This window comes from Crocuta crocuta, unplaced genomic scaffold (genome assembly GCF_008692635.1).
Source record: "Crocuta crocuta isolate KB4526 unplaced genomic scaffold, BGI_CrCroc_1.0 scaffold127, whole genome shotgun sequence".
Taxonomy (NCBI): Eukaryota; Metazoa; Chordata; class Mammalia; order Carnivora; family Hyaenidae; genus Crocuta; species Crocuta crocuta.
The window spans coordinates 1,741,613-1,765,819 of record NW_027532008.1 but is presented as its reverse complement, the minus strand read 5'-3'; the positions used below and the strand labels follow the sequence as shown (position 1 = coordinate 1,765,819).

The following is a 24,207-nucleotide window of genomic DNA, read 5'->3' as shown; positions in this document are numbered from 1 at the left end:
GGGAGCTTGGGGGGGGGGGGGGGGGGGGGGGGGGGGAGCGGGGGGAGGCAGGGAGGGAGAGGATCAGAGAGAAAGGGAGAGAGAGAGAATCCCAAGCAGGCTTTGTGCTGTTAGCTCGGAGCCTGATATGGGGCTCTATCTCATGAACTGTGAGATCATGACCTGAGCTGAAATCAAGAGTCAGATGATTAACTGACTGAGCTGCCCAAGTGCTCCGGGATTCTGAGTTTTTAGTGGGGTAACTACCCTCAGCGTTCTGACCCTCTATCCTTAATTTCTTTTGATGTTTCATATAGAGAAGTGCTCTTATTGGCAGTTTGTCTATTTTGCTTCCAGTGACATCATGTTCCATTAACTATTTCCATAGATCTGTGAGTCAGGACCCTCTGACTGCCACTCTGACTTTGCTGGTCTATATGGTAATTGTGTCCCTCTGGCTTTTAGGCTCCTGCCATCGCCATTGCTGTCAGTGGGGTTACTTTTGTTAACGACCTCTCCTGTGCAGGAGACCAGCTATTAAACTTCCTAATGACACTGGAGCCCGCCTCACCAGCACATTCCTTACGGCATCCTCCTGGCCATTCCAAGAAACATAATAATTTGATGGGGTTTCTGACCTACTTCAGCATGCCTGCTTCCTTGAGCCTTTGATTCCTTCCTCCACTGTCTGCCATTGCAGTGCTGGTGTTGGTATTTAGCATGGGCCGTCACCGTTTCTAGTTTTAGCAGCCTTCCTGGTGGGACAGTCACATCATATCCTGAGGTTTTTGCCAGGGTGGCAAATCCCATATTTCCCAAGAGTAATTGATAACCTCTTCCTGTTCAGTCTTAAGTTCTGGTCCTCATGTTCAGGCATCCTCAGAATTCAGTCACCATCATACTCCCCTGGCTCCTGCCATGCGTGCTTTGCTAAGTCTTGCAACTACCTTAAGTGATAATTCCTTTCTGGTCTGTCAGACATAGCACATGTGGGCTGGGTTATGTTGTGACTTACTGCAAGTTAAAGGCCCGCTAGCCAGGAGGTGGCAGGTCCTGAGGGGCGCACTGTTTTACTGAGCAAGATGTGGAGACCTCTGCATTATTTTCAAGTGACAGGTGAGTGCTAGTTCTTGTGGGGAGGACAGGCCACTTTTGTAGTCTCAGGAGGTTACAGGGTATTTGGACATTTGAGATTTTGGAAGGGGCATTAACCCATTTGTCTCCCTCCCATGTATCAGGGTCTCATTTTTTTCCCAGTCGGGGACCTGACCTTGGCATAACATACCTCCCTTGGCTGAGCATTGACCTTTGGAGCTGGCCTATTCTGATTAACTCCTGTCACAGGTCTTCAGCTTTTTCTGTCCTGCTGCCACAGAGTAGAGTTTATCAAGAAGGCCCTGTGGCTTTCATATTTGACTTTCAATTGACTGTTAATTCACTCATTTTTTGTTATATGTTTTTCTAGAAAGAAAATTATTGAGTTTAGCAATAGCCATTCAGTTCAATCGTCATTATAGTTATTGTCTTCCTTTTACTCTTCAAATGCCTGATACATTCAGTCAGCTAGAACATTCCCTTCCACAGGTAGACCACCACTGTTCACCATTGGTGAAAGTTTAAGAATTGGACTAGCACCTTATACCAGGAATTATCTGTGTTAGACCTACCACCGGCAGTGGGGTCCTCATTGCCATCTAGTCTGTGAGCAATTCGGCTCCAAAATTTTTTCATACTTCCATTTTCTCAGATCACTCTGGCACCAGCTGTTGGTAGGTTGTGCTCTCTCAAAAACAGTCTCTGAATTGGGAGTTTAATATTCATTCAGACTGTTTATTAGGGAATGCCCTTGGGATCAAAACCACAAAAGAGGTAGGAAGTGAGATTGGGTAGATTGAGCCTTGACTTAATTAAGGGTAAAGGAGATTGGATATCTATCTATACTCAGTCAAATTTCTTTCAGAACATTGTTTTATTTTCATACTTGAGCATTCTAAACTTACAACTTACTATATCTAAAATAACCTGTACTTTCTTTAGGCAAAACCAATTCCTTCTAAGATACCATGGATATCCTTTCTCAGAAATTTCTGTGAGTTTTGTTGGGTGTTTGAGGGGGGCATGTGTTTTTACATAAAAACTATCCTCTTTCCTTACACTGTAGTAAATTCAAAATGGGGATTGGAAAGGTAACTTACTTGAGTAAACTGAGAATAATATAATTTAAAATGAAAATTAGGGGTACCTGGGTGGCTCAGTTGGTTAAGCATCAGCTTCAGCTCAGGTCATGATCTTGTGGTTTGTGAGTTCAAGCCCTGCATTAGTCTCCACACTGACCATGCAGAGCCTGCTTGGGATTCTCTCTCTCTCCCTGTCTCTCTGACCCTCCCCCACTTGCTTACACATGCACGCGAGCTCTCTCTCTCTCTCACAAAATAAATAAACTTAAAGAAAATTAGCCTTGAATGTTTTATGATATTTTTATATTAGATATCTGTATCTCAACTGTCTTAAAATAAATCCCAGTTGGTAATGTTCTCACTTAATACATTATACATTTCTATAATGTTCAGCTTGAGTGTTTAATTTATTTTGAGAGTGAGAGAGGCATGTGTGTGCATACATGCACAGAGAAGGGGCAGAGAAAGAAAATCCCAAGCAGGCTCCATGCTCTCAGTGCAGAGCCTGACGTAGCGAGGCTCAATCCCACCAACTGTGAGATCATGACCTGAGCCGAAGTCATGACCTGAGCTTAACAGACTGAGTCACCGGAGCACCCCTATAGTGTTGCAGTTTTAAACTATAATCACTGTTCCTGAATTGGGTGTAAAAAACCCCACAAAACATAAAAGGTGATGAATTTTATGTTTTAAAGTATATCATTTACCTTTTTCTCTTTTTAGAAACTATATCCCACCTCCCTAAATTGGTTAATAGTGGCATGGAAGATCCAATTGGTGAGTATCACCTACATTCTTCTTAGTAAATGCTATTTGTGTTTTATCCTCTTCTCCATTAAACCTCTGTAAATTAAATTTTTTTTTTTCATATTCAGTATGCTGCTCTGTAGCTTAATGACTCTCAGGGTTTCTGGTCTCAGGATCCCTTTGTACTGTAATTATAATTGAGGGCCTGAGAGAGCTTTGTTGATAAGACTTCTGTTGATTGATATATACTATGTTATAAAAGAGATTTTAAAAATATTCATTTATTTAAAATAGCTTTAATAAATTCGCAAGCCTCATAAATAACATTGTTAATGAAAAATAACTACCAAAACAAGCAAAAAAGAAAAAGAAAAAAGCAACCAGAGTGGGATTGCTTTACTTTTTTTGCAAATGTCTTTAATGTCTAATTTAATAGAAGACAGCTGGATTCACATAGCTGCTCCTGCAGTCTGTTCTGTATCACATACCATGTAGTCTCTGGAAAATTGACTGTACAGCTGAGAGATAATGAGAGTGAAAAGGGAAATAACATCTTTGTCTTATTTTTAAAACCTAATTCCAACCTTGCTATTTAGGGATCCCCAATGTTCCCTACATCATACTTTGAGACCTGCTGATCTAGAATGCTGGTTACTTCAAATAAAACAAAGAACCATCTGGCAAGTGAAAATAAGTTTAAAATTCTCAATCTTGAACACTTAGCAACTTATGTATTCTTCTGTTTGGTTGGAAGTTTAGTTCTGCTACTATTTCCAAACAAGTGTGCTTTGAAGTTCTTCACTCGTACTTGGCCAATGAAAGATACCATGGAAGTAATCACAATAGCAGGGATGTTCACTATTTCCAGTGAAGTTTGCATGTATGTGATATTTTATCTAACAACATGGTTAAGGGAATATAGATCTACATACATGAAAGTTTAGTATCTACCTTCTGGGCTAAAAAGTCAGTTACTGTTTTCCTATTGATTCTCATTTCAAAAAGAGATACAGTCTAGAATATCCATCTCCTCCTCCTCCCCCAAAATCATATTACAGATTAGGAAGACTAGTTAGGAAGAACTTAAAATTTAAAATAGACATTTAAAATATACACCAGCCAAGAAAGGGATCAGAGACTGTTTTCCTTGTTTAACCTCAGCATGCTGGAGTAAGATTTTGATTCAAGCATTTTGTGATTCTTTGCAAAATGTGAAGTCGGAATCTCCTTTTATGCCAGTGTAACTTGAAGTATAGGAAAAATATTACCAATTTTATATTCTACTGATGCCCAGTTACCCTAGATGACTGAGATCAGGCACTTGGGTTACTGGTACAAGTAATGATATAGCTCAGGTTGATAGCTATTGTGTTGCTTTGAGAACTTTTCAAGATCTGAATGTCTTCTCTGCTTTTAATGAGCCTAAATGGCTTCTTAGGACCTTGGCTTCTCTTTCCCCTGAAGGGTACTTTACGTCAAGTTCATCAGCATAATCCTTAGTTTGAACACTAGAGGGCAGTCAGTACTTTAGTCATAAATTTGTAGTTTTATTATTAAGTTAATTCTGGAGGGGATTCCTTATGAACAGTTTAGTAAATCTAGTTGATTTTGGTTGCTTGGTGGCAAATCCTATAGAACATGTACATGTGACAAACTAGAGTAACTTTTGACAACTCCAAAAGTGTTTACTGGAAACTTAATTTTTCTCTGTAACCCCCTTACCTCACCTAACTTAAGCATAACCTAAATTTAATCACAACTAATTAATTACATTCATTGTTAAGTTAATTAAATTTAAGTGAAGTTTAAATGTAACTTAAATTTGCTAGAGAATACCGAAGAGAGAGTTGCTGTGGAAGTTAGAGTTGATCAGTAGTCAGTTGAAACATAAATTGAAATGTGCTTTTGTTCACCAGTATAAGAAAAAGGTTGTGTTCTGTGCTAGTGAGATTTTTCCTCTTATACTTTAAATCTTGGAATTATAACTTGATTAGCATTTATATTCATAATATGGATTCTAAAGAAAAATGGGATTTTCTTACTTGCTTACAAAACATACATATGATAATGTTTGCTGGGTGATGGTCTGCTCCATGCCAGTTGACAAAGAAAAGAATTCTGAATGTAAAATCAGTTTGTTTCTAAGAAGATAGAGTCCTTATAAAACAAGGTGAGAATTTTGTTAGATCAACTAACAGTTATATAGATGCATTGAAAAAGAATTATTTGTTGTATTCTGAAAATAAAACCGACGGATATTGACCCGTCAAGTTACACTGAGCAGACCTAAGGCCTCTGGGACCTTTCCTATGTGGACAGATATTTACACATTTCATTATATAATATTTTAAAATCACCTTTGTTAATACTACCACTGGTCTCACTGGAAAGGTCTTAAATACCAAGAAGCTGTCAAAGACACTCCGGTGGATATGTCTTCCAAAATTACCATGTTCTTTTGAAAGCCTGACTTCTATCACTGGCAACAAGTACTATTGGTTTTCTTGTAGGGGTAGCCTCGCTTTCGTTCAATTCTGAGAAAATACTTGTCAAATACCTAAGCTTGAATAGTATAGTTTGTCATTCAGCCCTTCAAGTAAAAATGATATTTTATGGAGAAAAAAAAGAAAAAGAAAAAAATCCTGGCTAGTTCAGCTTGCAACTCAGTCACACAAGTGCTTTTCTCTAAAGGTAACTGTTGTACTTAAGTATATGTTTTATGCATACTTCCCATTTCCTCATACAGAATAATAGGATATGTACTGAAAGATTGAGATTTATTAAAACTCAGAGTTTTTACTGCTTTATCAAGGACATCCTTAAAATTGGCATTGTTTTTAACTGCAGTAATGGAGTCGTGAAGACCGTGGGTTCTATTAACAGTTTGGTGCTACTGCCTTGATTTGTGTTAAGGTATCAGCGGTTTTGCTCACCATTGTTTTTGTACCATCAGTATTCAGTGTCAACACTGGAAAAAGGCAAATAAGGGGCGCCTGGGTGGCTCAGTCGGTTAAGTGTCCAACTTCAGCTCAGGTCATGATCTCACGGTTCGTGGGTTCGAGCCCTGCGTCGGGCTCTGTGCTGACAGCTCAGAGCCTGGAGCCTGCTTCCGATTCTGTGTCTCCCTCTCTCTCTGCCCCTCCCCTGCTCATGCTGTCTCTCCCTCTCTCAGGGGAAAAAAAAAAAATTAAAAAAAAGAAAAAGAAAAAGGCAAATAATCCTTTAGTATTACTAAGTCTAGAGCTGCACCTCTTAGATGCCTGGAAGGATCTCAGGGATTCCCAGGCATCAACGGACCATACTTTCTTCAGTTTCCTGAGGTTTAAGGGGTCTGTTGTATGGAAGAAAAGCAACTTTGGGCAAAGTCAAGACTTGTCCTGGAAACTGTACTGGGCAGGGCTCCAGCGTGGCCCCAGTCTGGGACAGGTGGCAGAAATGCGGTCAGAGGGAGTGAGCAGCTCTGTGATTCCTCCTAAGGTGACCATGACCCACCTACAGCTTTTAGGAGTTGGTGAAAGAACACTTGTCTGGGATGAAATGAATGTGCTGAGCTCATTAGGCAGCTAAGTTTTTTGAGAAGAAATTCATCAGCATTTAGTCAAGATAAGCTGAGAGCCAGGCTCACCTGGCACTATGTTCTTACATTTAAAAAGAGTCTAAATGGCCACAGAGGTCGTGGTGATGACAGCCATCAGTCTGTCTCTTGAGTCATACTGTTCCCCTCTGAGCAGATGTGTCTCTAGGTGTGGCACACAGCTGTCATCCTGGATAACCCTGCTCACCTGGGGACTCTGCTTCTCTCCTGCATTGGTTCCTTTGTTTAGTAAACCCGTCTTCCTCTTTCGTGATTGCCAGCTGCTTCTCGAGGCTTGGCCTCCTAGAATAGTTTCCTGATTTTCACCTCTTTTTTCTTTAGTTCTGCCTCCTACAACATTTCTTCATCTTTATCTTCAATTAAAATGTTCTTTTCTACTATTATGTTTTGAATTTCTAGGAGATCTTTTTTTTATTCGTGGAATGTTTCTTTCGTAGTATTTTTGTTTGTTTGTTTCAACAATTTTCTTTGCCTTGCATAGTTTCTTTTCCCCTAAAGTTGCTTTTCTTTGTTTGGTTTGATCTGTTTCATGTTAGAGTTTTCCTCTGATGTCTCATAATAATTAGCTGTCTGCTTGTGATTAAGAGTGGGAAGCTTTAAATTAGAAGCTTTAAGCACATAGGCTGATTACCTTTGGGCCTTTCTGTAGGGTGAGCTTCTTGTCCCTCTTGTTGAGGAAAATCCCCACATCAATAGGAAGAGTCTTCCCATCGCTGACTAGATTTCCAGAGGGTAAGGGGTGAAGAGGATTGGGCCAGAGGGGACGGAGAGGGTGTTACTCCATTCAACACTGTTTGTACACACGGTCACCTAATTCCCCTCAGGTTTTAGTACTATTTTCCCATTGTCAGCTGCCTTTTGTGTCCTCAGTTCAGAAACTAGTTGTTTTATCCCTTCCAAGAAACAGGCCTCTTGAATTCTGCCAGTGTTGGTGTGGGACAGGCATTCAAAGTCATGGAATGGGGAAGGTGATGAAGGAATCAAACAGCTTTTACCCTGATTGTCTTTATTCCATTTCTTTCTCTTTCATCTCCAGTTTCAAAGGGACCTGGTAGAATTCAATGAAAGTAGTATTAATCTATATTAATAATTTTTACTGGGGGAGGGGGACGGAGTAATGGCTACACTATATTCAGTGCTAGAGGAAGGAAGGGTCCAGAAAAGATGTGTGTACAGTTTATGCTACTGTGATATTTCATCCCCTACTGCTTCTAAAAACGGCTCATTACCGCTTCTGCTTTTTTTCTTCCTCCCCTATCAACTGTTTATGGGTTAACAGCCACTGTCCCCATAGCATGCCAGAAGAAAAGGGACTGAAACCCTGTCATATGAAGCTCCTAAAGGTTTTTTTGGGTAGGAGAGGATCTGTATACTAAATTACCTTCCCCAAATCTTCTGACTTTATTAAGTTTCTGTATACCCTTTCTTAGATAGAAGTAAACACAGTTTGTGGAAAATATTTTCTTTTTGGTATGTACTTGATGAAATAATTATTTAATGAGATAGATTGTTAGTATGAATCCTAAATTTGAAGTTGGTTGCAAAGGCTTTATTCATATGCATGGAATTCTGGGAACAGATTTACCAGGTAATATCTCTTTTGGATTAAAATTTGTATCACATTGGGAATATGAGAAGCAGTATGTTGAAGTAGAAAACAAAAGCTGTATCTAAACAAATAAAATTAACTTCTTTACTTCCTATTCTGTATCTGAATTTATACATCCCTATTATGTTATAAAGAAATTTTTCCTAGCTATTCAAGGATATTTGTTAAGGAGCCATGCTGAAAGCTAATGCATTTAACTTCAGGGTTCATGAAAAAATGGGTTACCTGACTGGCTGTGTCGATGGAACATGCTACTCTTGATTTGGGGGGTTGTGAGTTCGAGCCCCACATTGGGTGTAGAGATTACTAAAATAAAAATTAAATAAAATCTTGGGCACCTGGGTGGTTCAGTTGATTAAGTGTCTGACTTCGGCTCAGGTCATGATCCTGCAGTTCATGAGTTTGAGCCCCACGTCAGGCTCTGTGCTGACATCTCAGAGCCTGGAGCCTGCTTCCCAATTCTGTCTGTCTGTCTCTCTTTCTCTCTCTCCTTCCCCCACTTGTGCTTTCTGGCAAAAGTAAATATATAAAGNTCTCAGTTCTGTCCCATTGGTCTATGTGTCTGTTTTTGTGCCAATATCATACTGTCTTGATGATGACAGCTTTGTAGTAGAAAGCCTCCAACTCTTGATCTCAGCTCAGTTCTTGATCTTGAGGTTGTGAGTTCAAGCCCTGTGTTGGGTTCCATGCTGGGCATGAAGCCTACTAAAAAAAAAAAAGAAAGAAAGAAAGAACCACCAAAGTTCATGGGAAAACATTTTTGTGATGCTGTTATGTTGTTACCACTTGAAGCTCAAAATGTGTTAATAACGCAGTCCCTTCCTCCCTCCTCTTTAAGAATGAAGACCAAAATACAAACTTAATTAGTTTTGGGATCCTTAGGGAGTAGGAGATAAATTCCTTTGGAATTAAACTATGCCAAGAATGATATTAGTTCTGTTTTTTTTCCTGTGGTTTTGAATACAAACTTTAAAAAGCATTATTACAAATATATATTAAATATCTTCCTTTCCACCAGGACTATAAACTTAAGGAGAGCAAGATCTTTTTGTTGTTATATTCCACTGCCCAAGAGTAAACACACAACATATATTTGTATGTATTTCTTATAGTGGTTTTAAATTTTCTGTGTAAAGTAGAATAGCCAGTCTTCAGGGAAATAGAGTGCACAGAACACCAGCTTCTGTAAACTTTAATAGCACAGATATCCTGTAATTATTTTTTTCCTGTAGGTACAAAAAGATGAGCCATAGTTGAAATGCAGGCCTGGAAAGTAGTAGTGCTGACATTCTGGACTATCTCCCATATACTCTCACCACTTTCCATCCCTTCTGACTACTCCTTGGTCCCTACACCATAGCAGGTGTGATAAGTTGACTAATTGTGTACACTGATTTCCATCTGAATTTACTTCCGCATACTGAACCCTTATCAATTTGTGATGGACACAGCATAGGCCATGAGTATAAAAATTAAAGGGCACCAGGCAGGCTCAGTGGGTTGAGCTTCTGACTCTTGATTTCAGCTTAGCTCATGATCCCAGGGTTGTGCGATTTAGCCCTGTGTTGGGTCTTCACTGAGAATGGAGCCTACTTAAGATTCTCTTTCTGGGGCACCTGGGTGGCTCAGTCAGTTGAACATCTGACTTCAGCTCAGGTCATGGTCTTGTGGTCCGTGAGTTCAAGTCCCCTGTCAGGCTCTGTGCTGATAGCTCAGAGCCTGGAACCTGTTTCAGATTGTGTCTCCCTCTCTCTCTGCCCCTCCCTTGCTCATATTCTGTCTCTCTTTCAAAAATAAACATTTAACAAAAATTAAAAAAAAAAAAACCACCTCTCTTTCCCTTCCCCTGCCTCTCCCCTATTCTAGTACAAACACACANCTATTCTTGTTCAAACACACTCTCTCAAATAAATAATAATAATAATAATTAAAATGAAAAGGAAATAATAGGAGAGAAGGATGGCTTTCACTTACCATTTTGTATCTTCCTGTATGGTTTGCATCTTTTAACTATGTACATATATTACTTTTTTTTTTTTTTAAAGATTTGAGAGTGAGAAAGAAGGTGTGAGTGGGGGAAAAGGCAGAGAGAGAGAAAGAGAGAGAGAATTCTAAGCAGGCTCCACACTAATAGTGTAGAGCCTGACATAGGGCTCCAACTCACAAGTCATGAATCATGACCTGAATCAAAGTCAAGAGTTGTATGCTTAACCAACTAAGCCACCCAGTTGCCACTGTATTACTTTTATTTTTCAAAACATAAACAGGGATTCTATTTGCATTCTTCTTTATATTTATCAGTGCTAAATTATATAATACTAATTTCTTTTTTTTTTAAATATTTATTTATTCATTTATTTATTTATTTAGAGAGAAGGTGTGCACACATGCACATAAGCCGGGAAAGAGTAGAAAGAAGGAGAAAGAGAATCCCAAGCGGGATCTGCACTGATAGTGCAGAGCTCCACTCTGGGCTCAATCTCACAAATCATGAGACCTTGACCTGAGCCGAAATCAAAAGTTGGATGCTTAACTGACTGAGCCACGCAGGCACCCCTATAAAACTAATTTCTTAAAGGAGGTAAAAGATAGTAGAAAGGTTTTGTTAATGGGAATTAAATACTATACTGGTCATTTTACATGCACAGCTTAACTGTGCCTAAATAACCATGTTAATAATGTGGCCTTTTGAAATATAAGATATTTTATTCTTCTCATGAAGTAGATTCAGCCTACCCTATCAAACTCCAGCACAATTGACATGTTCCTCATCCATTCAGTGTTCAGTAAACACTGAGCAAAATCAGCAAGACAGCATGTCCTAACAATTAAGCTCTTGGATCTGGAGTCCGACAAACTTGAGTTCAGATCCCAGTTCTGCCATTTCTTGCCTGTGTCCTTTGGCAATACGCTTACTCTTTGATCTTCAGTTTATCTTATAAAATAAGGATATGGGTTTTGCATTTTCCACAAAGTTGCTATAAGAAGTAAATGAATTAGGAGCACCTGGCTGGCTCAGTCGGTTAAGCGTTGGACTTTGGCTCAGGTCATGATCTCATGATTCCTAGGTTTGAGCCCCAAATCGGGCTCTGTGCTGACATTACAGAGCCATCTTGAGATTCTGTCTCACTCTCAAGATAATTAAATATACTTTAAAAAAATTAAATGAATTAATGCTTATAATATTTGTAACATGATGCCAAACACATAGTAAATATATAATAGCTGTAATATCTTGGGGCACTAAGGGTATAAACATGAATAAGACATGATCCCTGTTTTGGGTTTGTGTGTTTTTTTTAAGTAATCTTTACTTCAAACGTGGGGCTCAAACTCATAACCCCAGTATCAAGAGTCACATGCTCTTCCAACTGAGCCAACCAAGCACCCCTGATCCCTGTTCTTATGGAGCTTTCAGTCTGGGTTAAGCAGTTACAAGGTGCTGTTTAGGATCCCTACCCCCCCCACCTCTTTTTGACTTATGTCTAGTTAATCGAAATATTATTTACATACAATAAAATTTACTCTTTTTAGGTATATATTCCTGTGTTTTGAAAAACATGGAAGTTGGTATAACCACTACCATAATTAGGATATAGAGTATTTCTTTTACCACAGAACTTCCTTGTTCACCTTTTTAAAAAATGTTTATTTAGGGGCGCTTGGGTGGCTCAGTTGGTTAAGTGTCTGACTTTAGCTCAGGTCATGATCTTGTGGTTCACGGGTTCAAGCCCCGTGTTGGGCTCTGTGCTGACAGCCTAGAGCCTGGAGCCTGCTTCATAGATTCTGTGTCTCCCTTTCTCTCTGCTCCTCCCCTGCTCGTACTCTGTCTCTCTCTCTCAAAAGTAAATAAAAGATTTTTTTAAATTTTATGTTTGTTTATTTTTGAGAGTGTATGTGTGGGGGAGGGGCAGAGAGCAAGAGAACAAGAAACCCAAGCAGGCTCTGTGCTTTCCATGCAGAGTCCAGTCCGGAGTTTGAACCCAGGAACCATGAGATCATGACCTGAGCCGAAGTTGGCCACTTAACAGACTAGGCCACCCAGGTGCCCCTCCCTGCTTACCTTTTTAAATAATCTCAATCTCTTCCCTCCACTCTTAGCTGCTGACAACCCCTTAGATCTGAGTTCTGTCCCTTTTTCCATAATGTTATATAAACAGAATTGTATGACACATAGCCATTTCTGGTTGTTTTTTTTTTCACTTAGCATAATGCTGTTGAGATTCATACATGCTATAGAGTATATCAGTAGTTCATTCCTTTCATAGCTTTTTCAGAGTGTCACATATTTGGATTTATCACCTTTTAAGGTTGACTTTTTTCACTTAGTGATGCGCATTTAAGATTCCTCCATGTCTTTTCATGGCCTCATAGCACCTTTCTTTTTAGTGCTGAATACTATTCTGTTATTTGGACATACCACAGTTTATCCTTTCAGCTACTGAAGGGCATCTTGGTTACTTCCATGTTATAGCAGTTATGAATAAAGCTGCTAAAACATGTGTGTGCCAGTTCCTGTGTGGACATACATTTTCAATTATTTGTTTAGTTTAATTTTTTTAAATGTTTTTTTATTTCTGAGAGAGAGAGAGAGAGAGGCAGCATGAGCAGGGAGGGTCAGAGAGAGAGGGAGACACAGAATCTGAAACAGGCTCCAGGCTCTGAGCTAGCTGTCAGCCCAGAGCCCAACGCAGGGCTCAAACCCACAAACTGAGATTGTGACCTGAGTGGAAGTTGGACGCTTAAGTGACTGAGCCACCCGGGCACCCCTCAATCATTTGGATAAATACCAAGGAGTACAATTTTGGAACATACGGTAAAAGTATGTTTAGTTTTGTAAGAAACTGCCAGATTGTGTTCCAAAGTGGCTGACCTATTTTGCATTCTCACCAGCAGTGAATGAGCCTTCCTGTTGCTCCACAGCCTCACCATCATTTAGTGTTGTCTATGTTTTGGATTTTGGTCATTCTAATAGTGGCTTCTCATTATGGCTTTAACATGCAGTTCCCTCATGACTAATTGAGTAACATGTCATGTGTTTATGTGCCATCTGTATCTTTGATGAATTATCTGTTAAGATTTTTTCCTCTTTTTAAAAATTGACTTATAATGAGTTGGGAGAGTTCTTTACATGGTTCATGTGCAAGTTCTTTATATGTGTGATACATGTGTTTTCTCCCAGGTTGTGGCTTGTCTGATTAGCAAAAGTTTTTAATTTGATGCCATCCAGTTTTTTCTTTTATGGTTAATGCTCTTTGTCTTCTAAGAAATCTTTGCTTAACCCAGTGTCACAGAGATTTCTTTATTTTTTCTTCCAGATGTCTTATAGTTCTAGGTTTTCCATGTAGGTCAGTGATTCTTTTCAAATTAATTTTTGGATATGGTACAAAGGTGAAAACATTCTCGTTGTCTCCTAAATTACTTTGGCACTTTTGATGAATTCCTGATGACTTGAGCAAGTTTCTAGGAAAATATAATTTACCAAAGTGACTCAAGATACAAAAATCCCATATAGACTAAAAGTCATGGAAGTAATGTTAAAATGTGTCTAAGCTCAGTGGGTTTAATGATAATTTCATTCATAATGTGAAGAAACAAATAATTATAATGCTGTATCAACCACAGGAGAATAGGAAAAAAGAAAAATACACCCATCTAGTTTATAAAGTTAACAAGATCTTGATACCTTGATACTTGATAACTAAAAGCTGACAAAGATGGTACAAAAATAAAAGTGACATTTCTCAACTCAATGAATATAGTTGTAGAAAATTTGTATAAAGTACTTGCAGATTAAATCCAACAAATAATTATTGCTTTTTTTTATGATTACAAAAACAACACATATTTCTTCCAGAAAAACTGGAAGATACAAAGATGCAAAGTGATGTAAAGGAGAAACTTTTATTCCCAGTGATAACTGCTGACTTACTGATACCATTCTGATGTATCTGCTTCCACAATCTTTTCCAGAGCAATTACCTCTATCATTATACATTTTTAACATACCAACTTAGAACTGCTTTTTTCCCCCATTTGATATGTGACATCTCGCAGTATATTAAAGGAGTATGATGAAGAGGATTTCTTTTAGGATCTAAGGATATTACGGAATCTATAAATAATAACACGTTAGTACATCAGAAAACAGGAGGAAAATGATATGCTCATTTCTTGAGATGACAACAATTTTTTATCTTATTTTTTTAATTTTTATTTTTTTAAGGAGTTTTTTAAAGTTTATTTATTTTGGTGGGGGAGATAGAGCATATGAGTGTGAGTGGGAGGGGCAGAGAAAGAGGGAGAGAATCTCATGCAGGCTCCACGCAGTTGGGCTCAAATCCACAAACCCCGAGATTATGATCTGAACCAAAATCAGGAGTTGGATGCTTAACTGACTGAGTCACCCAGGTGCCCTGATGACAAAAAATTTTTGATAAAATTCAACTATTCCAGCTAAAATCTTTTAAGAATCTGATGATTTATTTTTAAATGAAAAGCACCTACACATTCCTCCTACTGAATTGATTTAAAAATTGGTAACATTAAGTCACATTTTATAAAAGTTAGGTACAATTTATTTCGACCACCACTGCTGCCCAGTGACAACGCATAACATGAATGTTGTATATATCCTTTTAGTTCCTTTGCTTCTATTGCAGGATGTTTACATACTGCTTAAACGTAATAAAGAATGGCTCTTTCTGGGGCGCCTGGTTGGCTCAGTTGGTTAAGCTCTGACATCTGCTCAGGTCAGACAGAGCTCCTTCAGATCTTCTGTCTCCCTCTCTCTGCCCTACCTGTGCTCGCTTGCTCGCTCGCTCACTCCCTCACTCTCTCAAAAATAAAAAGAAAGAATGGCTCTGAATACCACACTTACCAGTGGGATACTGAAGAAATGTCCACTAGAATAAGAACAAGACAGGAACAAGACACGTTTAGTTTATTTAACATTATTTTGGGAGTTCTTAGTTCAGTAAGGCAAGCATTAATCAGAGGAATAGTTCCAGTAATGTACAAGTTAATTATATACTTGTTGGCCAGTATTGTTTCCTGTTCAGAAAAGTACTCCCAAGAGAATCAACTAAAAAAGAGTTCAATAAAATGGCTGACCAAATGCAAAATAATTGTTCAAAAATGAATCATTTTAAATGTACGTATAATAAATTATACCAAAAAACTAAAGAAATGAAAAGTCCTTTACATGAACAACCCAAATTATGAGCTACCTAGGAATGACTATAACATAACCTCTATGATACAACTGGAAATTTGCTATTGGAGGAGGGAATAGAGGCATTGTGTCAAGAAATGGGAAAATTAGGGGCGCCTGGGTGGCTTAGTCGGTTAAGCGTCCAACTTTTGCTTAGGTCATGATCTCGCGGTTCGTGGGTTCGAGCCCCGCGTCGGGCTCTGTGCTGACTGCCAGCTCAGAGCCTGGAGCCTGTTTCAGAGTCTGTCTCTCCCTCTCTCCTAGAAATAAATAAAAATATTAAAAAAAAAAAGAAAGAAATGGGAAAATTAGTGCCGTGTATTACTAAATTTACTGTATAAGTTTAATGCAGTTCTAATAATTGAAGTTAGTTTACATTTGCTTTTGGTATTTAACAAAGTGTATAAAATATAACTTAGAAAAAATTAACAAACTGCCTTTTTTTTTTGCTGATTTATGATGCTATTGCAGCAAGCTAAGGTTCGTGAGATCACAAATATATTTTTGGACTATATGTTCTGTTCTGTTGAACCACCTGTCAATTTTCCACCAGTTGTACATTGTTATTATTATCTTTTCTTAAGTAGGCTTCACACCTAGTGCTAGAGCCCAACATGGGGCTTGAACTCACGATCTGAGATCAAGACTTGAGCTGAGATCTAAAGTTGGACACAACCTTAAGACTGAGCCACCCATGTGCCTCCTCATTATTTTTATTATAGTCTTATATTTTAAGATCTAAAATAATATCTCTTGATTAATCTTCTTTCTCAAACTTTTCTTGGTCATTTAAAGAAATAACTTTGATAAAGAGCAATGCACACAGCACAGTGTTCATGTCATATTTCCGTTTAAAAGTGTATTATTTTTGTTAAACAAAAAGAATATTTAAAGGTTTTGAAATTTTCATGTGTTACTATTAAGTAATAAGTAAATATCTTTAGTTTTAAAAATGTATTTCCTCAGCTTTGTTTCAAATTCACATTGTGGTCAATGGGATTTAAAAGTTGATAATGAGACTAGTATAGACATTTTCCATTAGGCAGGAAACCATTAATTTCAAAACAACCTCAGTGGTTGTCTTCTTGTGCCTGTTCAGAGTTCTGTCATGTTAAAAATCACCTCTCCTGGGGCACCTGGCTGGCTCAGTCATTAGAGCATGCACCTCTTGGTTTTGGGGTCGTGAGTTTGAGCCTCACATTGGAGGTAGAGTTTACTTTAAAGAAATGACCTTTCATGGTAGAGCTTTGACTCGACTCAAAAGAAGCATAGGTTTTACAAGATTGCTGTTTGAAACATCAGTGGAGTCCAGAACACGTGTGAACATCTGCACAAACGTGTGCGCGCGCACACTCGCGCGCGCGCACACACACACACATCCATAATGGAAGCTTCCATTAAAAGAGGGTGATGGCAGTATAATAATGGATTGTGAAATGGTGGGCTGATGGCCTTCAGTTCCTTATTAAAGATTGTTTTGTTTTTTCTTCATCAAACCAGTGTTTTTCTGTTGAAAGCCAGAATGATACCAGGTCAGACTGTAGTCTGTAGCTACAGCTTTCCTTTTTTCCACTGCATGAAAAGATTAAATACTACATTTGTCTGGACTATTTCAATATTTTAAAGTTTCTTTTGATGATTCTGTATCTTCTGTTTTTTTCTTTGATCTCCGCAAATAATTTAAATGCTGTGAAACAGATGAGTCTGGCTGCTTTATTTTTCCATTTTCCCCCAGAGGTCAGCCTTTCCCCTTTTCAGTTTAGAGCTCAATAATCAAAGGGCTTGAATAGCAAGAACGTTTACGAATCATATCTTAATAAAAGAATGAAGTGGCACNACAGGTGTGTGCTTGTTTGGTTCTGGTCTTAATCTAATAGTACATCCAAGGCCAATTACTTAATGTTGGTTACAGTGAAGTTCAGTTAGTTTTGCTTGATCATTTATGGTCATACTCTATACCCTCACTTCAACCAAAAGGTGAGAAGGTTTGATGGATGGATGATTGGCTGGCAGACTGATTCATTAATTCATTTTGTTGGTACACCACCCTCGCTGCCACGAAGGGAAAAAAATGAGTAAGATACAGTTTTAGCTCTCAAAGAGGAGATTAAGAAGGCTTAGTGTGAGGCAGAGTGAGGAAATGTTTTTATACATATAAAAGAGTTGTGTTACTGGAATTTCATGCCACGTTATTCAGCATGACTTGTATTTAAGGAAATTATTAAAACAAAACTTGCTTGTATAGATATATATTTCCTATTTTCTCTGTGTTCTTTGAACTGTTTAGTGGCGATTTTTTAAAAAAATTGTTTTAACTTTTTTGTTTTTAATGTTTTGTTTATTTCTGAGAGACGGAGACAGTGTGAGCAGAGGAGGGTCAGGGAGAGAGGGAGATACAGAATCTGAAGCAGGCTCCAGGCTCTGAGCTAGCTGTCAGCACAGAGCCTGACGCGGGGCTTGAACCCACGAAGAGATCATGACCTGAGCCGAAGTCGGACGCTCAACCAACTGAGCCACCCACTCAGGCCCCCCTAACGTTTTTTATTTCTGAGAGAGAGACAGCGTGAGCAGGGGAGGGTCAGAGAGAGGGAGACACAGAATCTGAAACGGGCTCCAGGCTCTGAGCTAGCTGTCAGCACAGATCCCGAAGCGGGCTTGAACCCATTAACTGTGAGATCATTACCTGAGCTGAAGTTGGCCACCCAACCGACTTAGCCACCCAGGCGCCCCTGTTTAGTGGTGATTTAAGGAGAGCTTTTTATTGTATTTGTCCTGTATCAAGAGAATTTGGAGAACATGGGGAAATAGGAAAATCCAGGAGCTTCCTAATTACTTTAAACATATAGATACACAGTATATGGTGGTGAAACATACTGTTTTATATGGCTAATAATGCCCCTGGTGTGGGTTAAAGGTGCTTCTCAAGAAACACTGGGACTGGCTGGGATAGTGGTAGAAATGTGTCTGACCCAAATCAACCTGTCTTGATTTTAGACCTTTCATTTATTTTCTGAGAACTTGCTTTATGGATTGGTTTTATGATAAGAAGCATCATTCTTGGTGGTGATCATACTGGAAATATCAGGGCTGAGCTAAGAGAACAACTGTTTGTTTTTGTTTTAACATTGTCGTTGTGGACAATTTGTGTAACTGCTCTGTGCCTGAATTTTACTTTTGTTATAGTAATACCTCCTAGGGTGTTTCTAAGGTTAAAAATAAATTATGTGAATTCAAGGTATATTTAGGTATACAGTGTATTTAGTAGGAGTAGAGATTCACCTCCAGATTACTTAGATATGAACCTCAATTTTGCCATTTATTAGCTTTGAACTCACTGGACAAGTTTTCCCCTGTGTGACTCAGTTTCCTCATCTCTTTTTTTTTTTTTTAATGTTTTTATTTATTTCTAGGAGAGAGAGACAGTGTGAACAGGGAGGGTCAGAGAGAGAGGGAGTCACAGACTCCAAAACAGGCTCCAGGCTCTGGGCTGGCAGTCAGCACAGAGCCCGACATGGGGCTCGAACCCACGAACCGTGAGATCATGACCCAAGCGAAAGTCGGACGCTTAACCGACTAAGCCACCCAGGCGCCCCTCAGTTTCCTCATCTCTTAAGTAGGGTAATAAATGGAATCTGATGTGCTTGTTGTGAGAATTAGATTAATTAATACATGGAAAACACTTAGAATAGTCCCTAGAGTTATAATATAGGGTCAGTTGGTGTTAGCTTCTTATTCACAGAAAACAAGGGGAAAGAATGCATGGGAAATTGAATTTAGTTTATTCTTTCTTAGATTTAGCTTTCTTTTTTATCAGATCTTTTTAGAGATGTTCATATGTAACAAAATACATATGTAGTATTTATCTCTTCGTGTTCTGATTTTTCTGATAGGAACTTTTACCATTTAGTGAAATGATCAGGAAACAAGAGTGAAGGGGAGAAAAAGCAGAGATAAGAAATCAGCTTTGAGTGGTTAAAAACTGGTGGTGCTATTTTAGTCCTCGTAACTGTTTCTCCATTTCCCCTAGAAGCTAGAAGAAAAGCCGAGCTGGGGTTTTTTAAAATCACTTTTTCTAGGGGCGCCTGGGTGGCTTAGTCGGTTAAGCGTCCGACTTTCACTTAGGTCATGATCTCGCNCTGTCTCTCTCTCTCTCTCGCTCTCTCTCTCTCCTAGAAATAAATAAAAAATATTAAAAAAAAAAACTGATAAAATCACTTTTTCTGTAAATCTAAAACCAACTATAATCAAAGATTGTGTTGCTATAAGCATAGATTGCAGTGAATTAATCCATAGCTTGCAAAATAATCTTTTATGCCTCTCTTTTTCTTTTCTTTTGTCATGAAATTATTAAGTGACTTATTCTAAGTCCTAGAATTCTAAGACTTAATATACCAGCCTGGCACTTCCCAACTTAAATACTCCATAACCTGAAAGAGGTACCTGTAGGCTAAACTAGTGAAAGATCCTGTCCTCCCTTTGCCTGACTCCGTTGTTTTTAAGTATTAACTGAATGCCTGCTTTGTGCTGAGCAGCATGTTACTTGCTGAGGATATATGTAGGAGAGACTGGTAAGTAAATAATTAAAACAAAAGTGACGTGTACCCCTGTATATAGAGGTACATTCAGGGTGACTTTGGAGCACAAGAGGGAATACCTAATTCAGTCATAAGTGTCAAAAGGTAGATGTTCAAAGAAGGCTTCCAAGAGGAAGTGACACATAAACTGGAATTTGAAGGCGTAGGACTTGGCCAGGTTAGGGGATGTGGGGAGGGAGAGGACTTTCCAGGCAGCTAAAACAGCAGATGCCTCCTCCGTAGATAGACCCGGGAGAGCATGTCACAGTTTCGGAACTCCACGTGGTGCAGTGGGACTGAACACTAGTCCCAGGACTGACGGCGAGCAAGTATGGGAGAGGAGGTAGAAAAGAGGGTTGTTAAAAAGGTAGGCTTGGATCAGGGCTTGAAGAATTTTCTTTTGTAAGGCAGGAAGAACACTGTTGAATTTGTGCTGTTATAAACCATCACTGTGGCCCCACTGTTGAGGACAGATTAATTTTTTTAATGTTTTTTAAATTTATTTCTGAGAGAGAGAGAGAGACAGCATGAGCAGGGGAGGGTCAGAGAGAGAGGGAGACACAGAATCCGAAGCAGGCTCCAGGCTCTGAGCTGTCAGCACAGAGCCCGATGTGGGGCTCGAACCCTTGAATGGTGAGATCATGACCTGAGCCGAAGTAGGACGCTTAACCAACTGAGCCACCCAGGCGCCCCTGTTGAGGACAGATTAGAGAGGAACAAAACTGGAAGCAGGAAGCAGTAAACTATTACTGGCCCAGGCCCACAAAGGAAGATGTCAAACTTGAAAGCTGTACTCTAAAACAGACTCCGTCAGTCTGGGGGGATGTGTAAAATTGTTAAAAGGTGCAGAAGACTTTCTGTCCCAAGTGAATGACTCTCAGAAGTGTTCTTTCAGCCCTTTATCTTTTTTGTTTTCCTTTACTCAGCACACTAAACTGGTTGTCAGCTCCTCCCTGGATTTTAGGGCAGGTGGTATCCTGAAGGCCCTTGGTGCGTAGGCCTGGGAATGAGATGAGTGTTTAATACAGTGTTTAATAGCTAATTAGACCTGTTTAATTTAGGACTTTTTCAATAAAAAAAATTATTTTTAGGCTGAAAAAACAATAATCAAATTTGCATCTTGAAAGATTTTATTTGGTGATTACAGTTTTACAGCCTCAGCAGTACTAGTCTTTATTAGTCGTAATAAAGATTAGCTTTTCCAAGATAGTTGCAAATGACATATCAGATAAAGGGTTAATATCCAGAATCTATAAGGAACTCACCAAACTACACGCCCGAAAAACAAACAACCCNGTCGGGCTCTGTGCTGACTGCCAGCTCAGAGCCTGGAGCCTATTTCAGAGTCTGTATCTCCCTCTCTCTCTGACCCTCCCCTGCTCACGCTGTCTCTCTCTCTCTCTCTCTCTCTCTCCTAGAAATAAATAAAAATATTAAAAAAAAAAAAGAAAAGATTAGCTTTTCCAAAAGGTTAGACTAGAATTAGGCTAGTTGCTTTAGTGTAGACAAGTGAGCAGAATCTGACTTCACCAGATTGTTGTCCTAAAGTGTTAATGTGTTTCACTGTTCCTTTTCTTTCTTCTTTTTTTTTTTTTATCCTAAAGAGAGAGGGCGAGTCGGGGAGAGGAGCAGAGGGTAAGATAGAGAATCTTAAGGGGACCGCATGCTCAGCATGGAGCCTGCTGCAGGGCTCAATCCCATGACCTTGGGATCATGACCTGAGCTGAAATCAAGAGTCAGATCTTAACCGACTGATCCACCCAGTACCCCATTTTGTTTTGAAGATTATATTTTTAAGTAATCTCTACAGCCAACATGAGGCTTGAACTCACAACCCGAATACCAAGAGTTGCATGCTGTACCGACTGAGCCAGCCAGGTGCCTCCTATTACCTTTTTTTTAAAAAACAAGTTTTAGAAGCATGATTTTGTGTAATCCAAAACATGTTTCTCTGAATTTGAATTCAGAAATTATATGCAATTTTTTTTGCCCCTGTGCTTCATCTCCCAGAATTTGAGATTGTGAAAGATTGAGGTTTTTGAGGGAAGAGAATGCTACAAAAGAGATGGATACCTCATACATGGAAATCAAAGAATAAAGTTCAGGGCGCCTGGGTGGCTCAGTCAGTTAGGCATCCAACTTCGGCTTAGGTCATGATCACACGGTTCTTGGGTTCAAGCCCCGCATCAGGCTCTGTGCTGATAGCTAGCTCAGGCCCTGGAGACTGCTTCAGATTCTGTGTCTCCCTCTCTCTGACCCTACCCTGCTCACGCTGTCGCTGTCTGTCTGTCTGTCTGTCTGTCTCTCTCTCTCCCTCCCTCTCTCCCTCTCTCCATCTCTCCCTCCCTCCCTCTCTCTCTCAGAAATAAATAAAAAAACATTAAAAAAAAGAATAAAGTTCATTTGAGTTACTAGCTAGAGCAAGGTTGATAGAAACACCACTGATATAATCAACCTTGTTTCCTATTACAGGAATTACTGTTGACTCATAGGGTAGCCAGGTGTTCATTACTCAGAATTTTTATTTAGTAGACGATGCACGCTTTATTCTCTTCCACATGTTCTAGAAAAGAATATTTAAGGAAATTCCTCATTAGAAATTTCTGAATAACTTTTACAAACATTATAGCTATTATCAGACATTGTATTCTTTCTGAATATGTGGCTCAGAATATTCCTTGGTAATGTTTAGATTTCTTCTCACTTAAAGGGAAATTGAGGGCCAGATGAGTTAGAGTTATGAAAGAGAGGGAAGGAAAGAGAGAAGTGGCAGTGGCTAATAGTCATCCCTCTGAGTCATCAGCTGTGAATGCCACTTTACTGGGGAACATTTAACTTGTTTCAAAATGCTGGGATGGGCAGCTCTTTGATTTCTGACTGGCTAGTTTCTACACATCATTGATACCTTCTGGTTTCTTAATAGAGGCCATTAGGGACTTAGTTTTTGTGAATATCATGTCTTATAAAGTACTTTTGTTCTTTAAAACTCCTCAGTCACTTTCACTGTAACTCATAAAATCTACCTTCAGCTCATGAAAAAGTACTGTTTGGATAAATAGAAACAGTAAATGGGTGGCCAATAAGATAGCGGTTGTTAATTTTCAATCGATAACAAATGGATATAATTCTTAGTAAATCTTCAAAATAAAGCCATTCTTGGGGTGCCTGGATGGCTCAGCTAGTTAAGCATCCATCTCTTGATTTCAGCTCAAGTCATGATCTCACAGTTCATGGAATCAAGCCCTGTATTAGCCTCTGTACCAACAGCTGGAAGCCTACTTGGCATTCTCTTTCTCTCTGTCTCTCTGTCCCCCCCGCTGCTTGCACGTGTGCTCTCTCACTCTCTCTCTCAAAATAAATATTTTTAAAAAAATTTTTAATCCTTCTCCTTCCTTAGACTTTGAATTGTTACTAACTGTCAAAGACTTTAACTGAGTGTTACTAGAAAAGGAAGTAGTAATTCAGTTACTAAAGAAAGAGTGTTAGGGGGCCTGGGTGGCTCAGTCGGTTGAGTGTCCGACTTCAACTCAGGTCATGATCTCGCAATTTGTAGGTTCGAGCCCTGCATCGGGGTCTGTGCTGACAGCTCAGTCTGGAGCCTGCTTCACATTGTACCTCCCCCTCTCTCTGCTTCTCCCCAACTCATGTTCTGTCTCTCGTTCTCTCAAAAATAAAAATAAACAGGGGCACCTGGGTGGCTCAGTCGGTTAAGCGTCCGACTTTTCAGGTCATGATCTCACAGTTCGTGTGTTTGAGCACCACATGGGGCTCTGTGCTGACGGCTATCTCAGAGCCTGGAGCCTGCTTCGGATTCTGTGTCTTCCTCTCTCTCTGACCCTCCTCTGTTCATGCTGTCTCTCTCTCTCTCTCAAAAATGAATAAAACATTAAAAAAATAAAAATAAACATAAAAAACACAAGAGTGTTAATAGCTTACTAGTTAGTACTGTATAAAAAGAAGCATTTTTTTTTAACTTGTTAGGGTTCCCTCATAGTATAGTGCCTTTAGTAGGTTAGTGCCATGGAGAGTAGATGCCATACTGATGAAAAGTGCAGTTAGAGCTGTTTTGTTATTACTAGAAGACTTTAGTGGACTTTAAAAGCCCTTGAGGTTCAGGGGCACCTGGGTGGCTCAGTCGGTTAAGCGTCCGACTTTCGCTTAGGTCATGATGATCTCGCGGTTCGTAGGTTCAAGCCCCGCGTCGGGCTCTGTGCTGACTGCCAGCTCAGAGCCTGGAGCCTATTTCAGAGTCTGTATCTCCCTCTCTCTCTGACCCTCCCCTGCTCACGCTGTCTCTCTCTCTCTCCTAGAAA

General features: G+C 39.4%; 1 protein-coding gene across 6 annotated transcripts in view; it reads left to right on the top strand.

The window, feature by feature from the left end:
• The window catches only part of PHACTR4 (phosphatase and actin regulator 4), a 114,562-nt gene that overhangs the window by 30,911 nt on the left and 59,444 nt on the right, over positions 1–24,207 (top strand). For 5 of the 6 annotated variants that reach the window (XM_077775625.1, XM_077775622.1, XM_077775620.1 and 2 more), the window contains exon 2: positions 2,880–2,933. The exons of the other annotated variant lie outside the window; for it this stretch is intronic. Coding sequence is in view for 3 of the 5 variants with exons in the window: in XM_077775622.1 (XP_077631748.1) it covers positions 2,918–2,933 (16 nt within the window). In the remaining 2 variants the exon portion in view is untranslated. The remainder of the gene's footprint in view (positions 1–2,879; positions 2,934–24,207) is intronic. 6 annotated transcript variants of the gene reach the window in all.